General features: G+C 38.5%; 1 protein-coding gene and 1 non-coding gene across 3 annotated transcripts; both read right to left on the bottom strand.

Moving 5' to 3' along the window:
* Positions 1-1004: 1004 nt before the first annotated feature.
* Positions 1005-1086, bottom strand: trnas-gcu. The gene has a single exon. It is a non-coding gene; the product is annotated as a tRNA-Ser (tRNA).
* Position 1087: 1 nt separating this feature from the next.
* On the bottom strand, positions 1088-2981 carry tmsb (thymosin, beta). Of its 2 annotated transcripts, XR_007181276.1 has the most exons (4): positions 2967-2981; positions 2402-2733; positions 1821-1931; positions 1088-1326 (listed from the first exon to the last, which is right to left on the bottom strand). XR_007181276.1 is itself a non-coding variant. In XM_048166299.1 (3 exons), exons 2-3 carry the CDS (start codon positions 1918-1920, stop codon positions 1289-1291), a joined length of 138 nt encoding a protein of 45 aa, XP_048022256.1. In that variant the 5' UTR covers positions 1921-1931; positions 2402-2556; the 3' UTR covers positions 1088-1288. The 2 variants fall into 2 exon arrangements, 1 of the variants encoding a protein (XP_048022256.1); XM_048166299.1 differs by lacking the exon at positions 2967-2981 and having other exon boundaries at positions 2402-2556.
* Positions 2982-11362: the final 8381 nt, after the last annotated feature.

Here is an 11362-nt window from a genome sequence, read left to right as displayed (position 1 = left end):
TCATGCTTCAGTCATGTTGTTATACGTCGGTATGTCAAAAAGAAAATACCAGTAATACACTTACCCACCACCACACTTTTACTCAGCACCTATATCAATTTCATTCCTAAACAAATGCTTAAACCCAAATGCTTGCAATCTGTCCACGTACTAACATTTTAGTAGGCCTAATACATTTATATTATATTATATTATATTATATTATATTATATTATATTATATTATATTATATTATATTAATTATATTATATTATTATATGCAAATTCTCCAGCATCCCAATGGTCCTACTGAGTACAAGCGGGTATATATAGGCCTATAGTATAGGCCAAGTACTAGGCAAGTAGGCTACTATCCATATAGTAGCCTACTACACTTAAAAAACATCTGAAATGCTCAAATATTAATTTAGTATTTAATATTAATTATATATAGCATTTAATCTAATTACTTCCCCCTTGAAAAGTAGCCTAATATTACTCTTCATTTTTCTGTAATTTAATTACAGTTAGGCCTACTTCTGATGTAATTGCATTAAATATTCTATAGACTATAGAACAATTAAACATCTAATGATAAAATGTATGATTTTGTAATTAGTACAGTAATCTAATTACACTGTTGAAGACGTAATTGGTAGCTAATTAATTCTTTTTTGAGTAACTTACCCAGCACTGAAAGTTATAGGCCTAGCATTTTGCAACAAATGTTAATCCTGTTCTTCAGTGCCATCTAGTGGTAAATCGAGGCGCTGTGTCAGGAGTTCGGAATGCACAATTTTACTGATACAATTAAATAATAGACCTATATTCATTTGGTTTGTAAAGACGCTTTACCAAGAATTTATTGACACATTTGCTGATACAACGCGATTAAAACGTCTTCAGGTTACACGTTTGAAATAACCACTGATTTATTTATTTATTTATATACACGTGACTTAAAAGCCCTCTTCGTGTTTTTAAGGGTTTTAGGGTAAATTAGCTATAACCATAATAGTAATTTCCGACGAGGATGGGATTCGAACCCACGCGTGCAGAGCACAATGGATTAGCAGTCCATCGCCTTAACCACTCGGCCACCTCGTCATGTTGTCAAATTCATTTATTGGTTGTCTGGCTGCACTCGATGAAACACATTCGTACATTTTTATTTCATTCTCGAACAAACAAACAAATATATAAAACCAATTACACATCAGTTACTAGTTCGATTCCTCTCAAAGTCTCTTCTCTGCTCATCTCAGCCATTCACTTCTGTCTGCTGTGTGACTTCAGTTACAAACATCATTCATGGTGTGGACTCTCCTTGTCTCTCCTGTTCAATAGCTGCAGAAAGAAATGGTTTAACAAGAAGACAAACCTTGAGAAGAGTTTGAAGTGACTTAAGACTGAAGTGATTATATTTTCTAAATCAGGTGAAAAATAAGTGAAATAGCCACAGTGAGTATCATTACTGTGAAAACAAAGCAAAAGGAGGCAGACAACTTAATTAATTACTTGTTTAATGGGTTTTTATTTACCACTTAGATTTACCGCATATATACTGCTTAGATTTACCTTTATTTAGCACTTACATTTACCTCACATATTTACCTCTATAGATTACTTTCCAAATCAAATTATGGGAAATAATGGATGATTCTAGATAATCACACAACCTATATTTACTTCATTTCACATGCAATAGGTTTCCTGAACCAAACTAGTGTCATTATACATTTTTAATCGAGACATAAACAATATATTTAAAAAAACCAAAACAATATTTTGATCATAACATAATCACAATGACATCCTCAGCGATTGTTTCAGGTACTCACTTTCTTTGGTTGGCAATGGATTCTTTTCTTGGGTCTCTGTCTTCCTGAGTTTAGTTTTATCAAAAGATGTGATTTCTGTCATGTTGGGTTTGTCAGCCATGTTTTTTTGGACTATAGAAAGAAAGAAAAGAGAGAAAGAAAGAAAAATTCCAAGTTTAATATTTAATTTGTGTAATATTACTTACACAAATTAATTCCAAGTTGAAACAGAACACAAGTTAACCAAAATATCTTAAATTATTTTAGTGAGGGCATCATTTGAGCAATGTCACATCCACATCCATCAACTGTGTAAAACTGTAACAATTCATTCTATCTAGGCTTATAAAAATTGTAGCTGCTGCTTAAGAAAGTATTTCTTAAAAAGCATGCCAAGTCCGATGACTGTTGGCCATCCTTTCTTTCTGGGAAATGGGAATGTCACGCCTCTGTCTTTGTTCTGTGCCCTGCTTCTCAGAGTCATTTCTCTGCTTCTCACTTTAAATCTCTAGACTCTTTTGACAATCTCTCACAGAAAATAAGTAGAAAGAACACAAAGACACCTCTAAAAGCATCCAGATGTTTGGAGTAGAAAGTCTTACCGTGATGCAGTGTATGGACACGGGAGCTGAATGAGAAAGTATCAGTCTGTCTGTGTGGGTGGATGAAGCAGCAGGTTCTGCCTTATGCGTGTGTATGTGGCAATGAGGAGGGGGCTACAACGCCTGACTGTCCCCAGGGTTATTTGATTGGCTACACCCCCCTTTGTCTTTCTTTTTCCTTCACATAACATGAAATATTCATGAACTTAGAAGGGAGGGGCAGATTTGAGTATACATCTGCTGACCTTGCACATGCAGAGGGGTGTAGCAGATTTTATTCATTTAGGGAAATGAGACCCAATTATGTGAAAGATTCAGAGGGAGTGGACAACCTGAAAGAGAGAAAGAAAGAAAGAAAGAAAGAAAGAAAGAAAGAAAGAAAGAAAGAAAGAAAGAAAGAAAGAAAGAAAGAGCAGTAAAAACAGTAGTGTTATAAAATATTACAATTTTAAAAATAATGTTTAATAACTATTTGTATGATTTGCTTGGCATAATCATACTTTCAGACAAAAGATGATCAACATTCATGACATGTGGGCAAACATAAGGTTTAGTGTGTACATACATGAACCAACTGCTTCAGTCCACGGCTCAGCTGCTGTGTCCCATACACAGAGAGTCATCCAACACCAGACGCATGGTGCCTCAGAGCAGCTGTGTCTGAGCTGATCCCTATAGGGAGGAAGTGACCAAAGATCTATAAGCACCACACAGCTGTTCCTGCTTTCCAGGCCAAGAGACAGATCTTTGACCTTTCAGAAGGCCTAATGTAATCAGACCTCTTTCAGCATATTTGTCTGAATTTTTCTGTATTTCAAATTGATAATAAATTATTAATAATTATTTAATATTTGTATTTACATATGAATTTACATATGTCGATTGTATATATATGTATGTATATATATATGACGAGGGCCAAATTGTGATGGCTAGATGACTGGGTCAGAGTATCTCCAAAACTGCAGCTCTTGTGGGGTGTTCCCAGTCTGCAGTGGTGAATATCTATCAAAAGTGGTCCAAGGAAGGAACAGTGTTGAATCGACGACAGGGTCATGAGCGGGCAAGGCTGATGCATGTGGGGAGCGAAGGCTGGCCCATGTGGTCTGAACCAACAGACGAGCTACTGTAGCTCAAATTGCTCAAGAAGTTAATGCTGGTTCTGATAGAAAGGTGTCAGAATACACAGTGCATCACAGTTTGTTGTGTATGGGACTTCATAGCTGCAGACCAGTCAGGATGCCCATGCTGACCCCTGTCCACCGCCAAAAGCAGCAACAGTGGGCACGTGAGCATCAGAACTGGACCACGGGGCAATGGAAGAAGGTGGCCTGGTCTGATGAATCACGTTTTCTTTTACATCACGTGAATGGCCGGGTACGTGTGCGTTGCTTACCTGGGGAACACATGGCACCAGGATGCACTATGGGAAGAAGGCAAGCCAGCGGAGACAGTGTGATGCTTTGTGCAATGTTCTGCTGGGAAACCTTGGGTCCTGCCATCCATGTGGATGTTACTTTGACACGTACCACCTACCTAAACATTGTTACAGACCATGAATACCCTTTCATGGAAATGGTATTCCCTGGTGTCTGTAGCCTCTTTCAGCAGGATAATGCACCCTGCCACAAAACAAAAATGGTTCAGGAATGGTTTGAGGAGCAAAACAACGATGTTGAAGTGTTGACTTGGCCTCCAAATTCCCCAGATCTCAATCCAATCGAGCATCTGTGGGATGTGCTGAACAAAATAAGTCCGATCCATGGAGGCCCCACCTCGCAACTTACAGGACTTAAAGGATCTGCTGCTAACATCTTGGTGCCAGATACCACAGCACACCTTCAGGGGTCTAGTGGAGTCCATGCCTCAACGGGTCAGGGCTGTTTTGGCAGCAAAAGGGGGACCAACACAATATTAGGAAAGTGGTCATAATGTTATGCCTGATCAGTGTGTTTACACACACATATATATATATATATATATATATATATATATATATGTGCAATATGTCCATTCGTGAAATTTCCTCACTACCAAGGTCAACTGTTAGTGGTATCATAACAAAGTGAATGCAATTGGGAACAACAGCAACTCACCCACAAAGTAGTAGGCCACGGAAAATCACAGAGCGAGGTCAGCGCATGCTGAGGCGCACAGTGCGCAGAATTCGCCAACTGCAGAATTCCAAACTTCGTGTGGGCTTCAGATTAGCTCAAGAACGGTGCGTAGAGAGCTTCATGGAATGGGTTTCCATGGCTGAGCAGCTGCATCCAAGCCTTACATCACCAAGTGCAATGCAAAGCGTCGGATGCAGTGGTGTAAATCATGCCGCCACTGGACTCTAGAGCAGTGGAGACATGTTCTCTGGAGTGACGAATCACGCTTCTCTGTCTGGAAATCTGATGGACGAGTCTGGGTTTGACGGTTGCCAGGAGAACGGTACTTGCCTGACTGTATTGTGCCAAGTGTAAAGTTTGGTGGAGGGTTGTTTTTCAGGGCTTGGGCTTGGCCCCTTAGTTCCAGTGAAAGGAACTCTTAATGCTTCAGCATACCAAGACATTTTGGACAATTTAAGGCTCCCAACTTTGTGGGAACAGTTTGGGGATGGCCCCTTCCTGTTCCAACATGACTGCGCACCAGTGCACAAAGCAAGGTCCATAAAGACATGGATGAGTGAGTTTGCTGTGGAGGAACTTGACTGGCCTGCACAGAGTCCTGACCTCAACCCGATAGAACACCTTTGGGATAAATTAGAGCGGAAACTGCGAGCCAGGCCTTCTCACAAAACATCAGTGCCTGACCTCACAAATGCGCTTCTAGATGAATGGTCAAAAATTCCCATAAACACACTCCTAAACCTTGTGGAAAGCCTTTTCAGAAGAGTTGAAGCTGTAATAGCTGCAAAGGGTGGGCCAACTCCATATTAAACCCAATGGATTAAGAATGGGATGTCATTAAAGTTCATGTGCACATAAAGGCAGGCATTCCAAAACTTTTGGCAATGTGTATATATATATATATATATATATATATATATATATATATATATATATATATATATATATATATAATATACAGTACTGTGCAAAGTCTTAGGCCACCATTAAATGTTGTTTTAGCAATGGTATAATGACCAAATATAATTATTTCTCAGTCTCTTTATTAGAATATAAGAAGAAAATACAGGACATTTGTATGCAGTATTAAAAAAATAGGGGGAAAAATCAGAACAAAACGGTTTCTATAGGCTTAAGTGGCAACTATTTAGTGAACTCCTCTTACACTTGAGTATGTCACCATGGAACTTGGCTCTTTTAAACCTAAATGGAATGGAAAAGGACTGGAAGACCAAGAAAACTTTCAAAATCTGATGAGAAGTTTCTCATAGTTTCTTCTTTGAGAAACTGGAAGAAGTATGTATTTATAATTTATAATGTATTTTTTATTTATAGTTTTTTTTTTTTTTTTTTTGTTTTTTTTAAATCCTGGGCTTCACAAAAATGTGTTTTTCCATTCTCTCCACCAGATGGACCCAGAGAAACACAAATGTAAGGCTCTCTGTGCTCAACTACGCACAAGCACCACAGCACATTCCAGAAATAACGCATTGAAACATGTAGAGAGGATTTAAGCTAAAGTGTTTTTTATTGAAAGCTGAATCTTTGTAATTTGCCCACCTATGATTCAAAGCTCACACACTCTTGACAGACAGACATTGACAGACTCAATCTGAGAAAACTGTCTAGTTGAGCTATTTTGTGTGTGGGGAGTATAATTTGTTTGTTGTTACACAGCATGTGCATCATCTGTACTGAGCTCCTGTTCACTATCCCCATATCAAGGGTATCATTTATTGTTTATTAAATCGAACCAATTAGTTCAGCATTCCTTTGGTTCAAATGACAGGTGTGGGTGAAGCCCTTGGGAAAACAACCGGTCAGTAGATGGAGACGAGATGGCCAAATCATTAAGTTGATGGACTGTAATCTATTGTGCTCTGCATATGATTGTTTAGTGTTGCTCACTGAAAATCTCAAGCTTGCACATTCAAAATGACCCAAATTACTCCAAGTTTATCATCCTGGAACAACTGGACATGCTTTTCACTTACAAACAAAAATCCCCACAGTGTAATCTGCTTTGTGGAAAGCTGGCCCAATGGCAAACGACTGAATATAGAGACCCGACTGACTTTTAGTCACAATTAAAGAGATGAATGGAGAAGAGACTGTTTATTCATAACCTTTGAATAACCCCATAAAAGCCCTGGGGCTGCATTAAGAGGTTTGTCCTCACATTTGCAGAAATATCGCCCTCTTTCCTCTCCTCCTTCCTGCCGCTCTCCATCTAGCAGACTGCGCTCGACGTGCCGCAGCTGTGCTCAACAGAGCAAAGCAATGTTCACCCTTTTTAAAGTCCACTTCCCACATGAACCCTGCCTCCACCCCTGCACCTCTTCATCCATACAACATCAGCATTGTCACTGAGAGGGTCGTCTGCAGTACGTCTTAAAAGGTGATTTATACCCCTTAAACTCCAAGAGCATCTAACTTAATACATCTTAAGTCCATGAATCAACTTTCCAGATTGTCAATGGCAGTCTAAAAAAGTGACTTGAAATAATGCTTAATATAACTAACACAGAAACCACCTGTACACACTAAAGGTTGGATCAACTGCACTGTAAAAAATAATTGTTGGTTTAACTTTAAAAAGTAAGTTACCAGATTGGCTTAAAATTTTGAGTTCATTAAAATTAAAAATTTGAGTTATTACAATGAAGGCGATTGGTTTAATCAACAGAAACTATGTGCAAGATAGAAGCTCCATGCCTGAAATCAGATGGTTTATCCATTGAGGGATCCGTTCATCCGTTGGTTTGTAAATGAGATTACATTTTCAAAGCCCATTTCAGGATAGACTGAAACAAAAATGCAAGTTCTTAACTAAATTATGGGAGATTAAGGTGCTGGTCATCATCACACAGAGAGCCATAGGAATGTATAAAATATTAAAGGTAGGATGAAACAAGCCAGCCTTGTGCAGCTGACATCAATAAAGAGTGCTGAATAGAAATGAACGTTCACAAACAAAGCAGTGAAGCGAATCACCTATTAACTGCCAGCTCTCCCACAAATATTTCAATTGCTTATTTCAGCTAAACCTATTAAAACAACCCCAGTGCTGGAAGGATTGTGTTTTGGCACAATTACTCTGAAACAATTTAATCTCAGTGATTTCATGGACATCAAAATAACCCTGTTTATTTGTGCAACTGTTGTCTTGGAGGAATATTCCGGGTTCAAAAGAAGTTAAAGGGTTTGTTCACCCAAAAATGAAAATTTGGTCTTCATTTACTCTCCCTCATGTCGTTCTTTCTTCTGTGGAATATAAAAGGTTATCTTGAAAAATGTTGGTGCCATTTTGGTTACCACTGACTTCCATTGTATAGAAAAAAAACCCCCCCCCCCCCCTTCTTTTGTGTTCCGCAGGAGAAAGTCAGCTAGGATTGTGGTATTTATGGAATAATGTTGATTACCACAAAAATGTATTTTGTCTTGACCCTCAAAAAACAAAAATGTGGGTTACAGAGGTACTTACAATGGAAATGAATGGAGCCAATCTGTAAATGATTAAAGGGTTATTTCACCCAAAAATGAAAATTATGTCATTTATTACTCACCCTCATGTTGTTCTACACCTGTAAGACCTTCGTTACTCTTCGGAACACTAATTAAGATATTTTTGATAAAATCCGATGGCTCAGTGAGGCCTCCATTGCCAGCAAGATAATTTACACATTCAGATGCCCAGAAAGCTACTAAAAACATATTTAAAACAGTTCATGTGACTACAGTGGTTCAACCTTAATAATATAAAGTGACGAAAATACGTTTTTTCACCAAAAAAAAACCAAAATAACGACTTTTCAACAATATCTAGTGATGGGTAATTTCAAAACACTGCTTCATGAAGCTTTACGAATCTTTAGTTTCAAATCAGTGATTTGGATTGCATATCAAACTGCCAAAGTTTTGTGAACTATTGAAATTTCGAAACACTTATGACGTAATGAAGCATTGTTTACTGAAATCACGTGACTTTGGCGCTCTGAACCACTGATTTGAAACAAAAGATTCGTAAAGCTTCGAAGCAGTATTTTGAAATCACCCATCACTATTGTTGAAAAGTCATTATTTTGTTTTTTTGCCACACAAAATGTATTCTCGTCGCTTTATAACATTAAGATTGAACCACTGTAGTCACATGAACTGTTTTAAATATGTTTTAAGTACCTTTTTGGGCACGGAAAGTGTTTCTGGCAATGGAGGCCTCACTGAGCCATCGGATTTTCTCAAAAATATCTTAATTTGTGTTCTGAAGATGAATGAAGGTCTTATGGGTGTAGAACGACATGAGAGTGAGTAATTAATGACAGAATTTTCATTTTTTGGGTGAATTAACCCTTTAAATACTCACTGTTTCAAAAGTATTGCTACAAGATGTAAACAATATGCATGTTGCATGATTTTAATGTGAAAAAATGAATTTGCTGTGTAAAGTTACAACTTCTTTGCATTGACAACATAATGTGTAAAAACCTAAAACGACTTTTTTTTAAAGAAAATGAAGGACAAGTCAGTAGTATTTGTGTGGTAATCATATACCACAAATGCCTTAACTTGTACTGAATCTGGAATGTTCTATTAACTCCTGTTAATTTGTACCTCAGTCGGCATTAAAAGCTCTTCTGACCTTGTACTGCCGAATCGGCTCAAACAGACCATCTGAAACAGCCAACAGGTGTGAATCACAAAGTGTTATGCTGCTTAAACTAATCTAGGGCAGCACTGACGTCTGCTCCAAAAAGCTTAGTTTAAATCTCAAAAGAACCAATAGAACATCCATCCTTGGAAACCGTGGAGAGCTTTCATAAGAGCCAGTTGTCATGGCAACTGTGTACTAATGGAAGTCATGACAAAGGGATTGCACACGCCACCCAGGTCTGACAGAGTCACAGGCAAGTGGCTGTGAAGGACAAAAGTGGAGTGAAGATGGTGAAGAGGCTGGTTTTGTGCAAGTCTTGTGTGACTGTGTCAAAGCATGGACATGTTTATAACAGTATTGAACGGCCAGCTGTGTGCCGATGGAGTCTATAGTGGCAGAGAGGAGACAGGCAGTCTGAGCGCATGAGAGATCAGAGCCCCGGCTTCGCAGGGTGTCTGAAGGTGCATTCTCTCACGCTCAGTTACATAAACACGCTGTAGATGTGAAGGAGGTTTACATAAGTGCTGTAGTGCAAAGCTCCATTACAATGCTGCATTGTGCCTGACATATCACACCATGTTCCCCCTGCATATGAGACACATCCTGTCTCTCTTCATCTCTTGTCAACCGGAGTAACGGGGGTGATTTGCCTGCAGTAACTCAGACATCTCTTTCCCAACTATGCCTGAAGAGTAAGGCAGAGGAGAAAAGGTCTACGCTTGTTGGGAAACAACTCGTGATTGGCTTACGGGAGAGGAGCACTCACCTGCAAATTTCTCCAGGGGTTCAGTATGGGCACCCTGGTCACCAGACTTTTCTTTCTCCCCACGGCAACGTTTTCAATCAGAATGTGGGTTTATAGACACATTGGCTAAATAAAGGTTAAAATCTCCTCACTTTAATAGCTGGTAAAATCCCACTCTGAAATCTGAATCTGAATGAGGAAGCTTAAAGGATTAGTTCACTTTCAAATAAAATTTTCCTGATAATTTACTCACCCCCATGTCATCCAAGATGTTCATGTCTTTCTTTCTTTAGTTGAAAAGAAATTAAGGTTTTTGATGAAAACATTCCAGGACTATTCTCCTTATAGTGGATTTCAATGGCCTCCAAACGGTTGAAAATTAGTTTCAGTGCAGCTTCAAAGGGCTTTAAATGATACCAGACGAGGAATAAGGGTCTTATCTAGCGAAACGATCGGTCATTTTAAAAAAAAAAATGTAAATGTAAATGCTTTATATAAACAAATGATCGCCTTCCAAGTGCTTCCGCCAAAACTGCACTTTCCTATTCTTCAAAGAGCTTACGCTGTATGTCCTACGCCTTCCCTATTCTACTTACGGAACGAACACAGCGCCAGTTCTATTTTTTCCGTTGGGATAAGAGATTTTTCTTATCCCAACATAAATCAAGCATTCTGCGTCAGTTCAGGAAGGCCTCGTAGTCTCTCTGCCTGCTTGGCTGCTTCCACTGCACGCTGCTTGCGACCCACTTCTTCCCCAGCTCCTCCTTAAATTTGTGTATAACTTAATTAGTGTCATTCTGTTGTCATTGATGCATGCTCTGTTCTCAATAGGGGGATTTTCTGCTGCTCTCCCAGTTAAAAAATGTGAGGTTGTCCCCAGAAGCTGCTGCTGTTCCCGGTCTTGGCTTTCATGGAGCTCATGAAAAGGACAGGGAATTTAGAACAGAGCCATACCGCCAAATTGTAACTTTAGCAAAATATGCCAATAAAAAATTGACTAAATTTAGTCTCTTGGAATTTTTGACTTAAGTGGTCCTGACTGAATTACTGTCATTCAAGGTCCAGAAAAGTAGTAAAGACATCGTTAAAATAGTCAAGGTGACTACAGTGGTTCAACCTTAATGTTATGAAGTGACGAGAATACTTTTTGTGCGCAAAAACAAAACAAAAATAACTACATTTATTTTTGGGTGAACTAACCCTCTAAAACACAAGAAAGTGCTTTACAATCTATTATTTGTGTAAATGTAATTAGTTACTGTACTTAAGTATCTTTTTGGCTGCTTTGTATTTTTACTGAGGATCAGAGATATTAAAATTTTTTACTCTCGACTGCATTTTTGAATAAGTATATGTACTCTTTACTCCAGTACACTTGTGATAAGTAATGGGTTACATTTTATTTCAATGGTCCACTTTACACATTCTTTAAACTATAACTTTGCAAC

This window comes from Megalobrama amblycephala, linkage group LG18 (assembly GCF_018812025.1).
Source record: "Megalobrama amblycephala isolate DHTTF-2021 linkage group LG18, ASM1881202v1, whole genome shotgun sequence".
Taxonomy (NCBI): Eukaryota; Metazoa; Chordata; class Actinopteri; order Cypriniformes; family Xenocyprididae; genus Megalobrama; species Megalobrama amblycephala.
The sequence above is the reverse complement of the archived record's forward strand: the minus strand, read 5'-3'. Positions and strand labels throughout refer to the sequence as shown.

Excerpts from the sequence above, each read along its gene's own strand:
- tmsb (XM_048166299.1), bottom strand. The coding sequence starts at position 1,920 with ATGGCTGACAAACCCAACATGACAGAAATCACATCTTTTGATAAAACT. Across the intron at positions 1,327-1,820 it reads TCCATTGCCAACCAAAGAAA|CTATTGAACAGGAGAGACAA; the intron begins GTGAGTACCTGA and ends TTCTTTCTGCAG.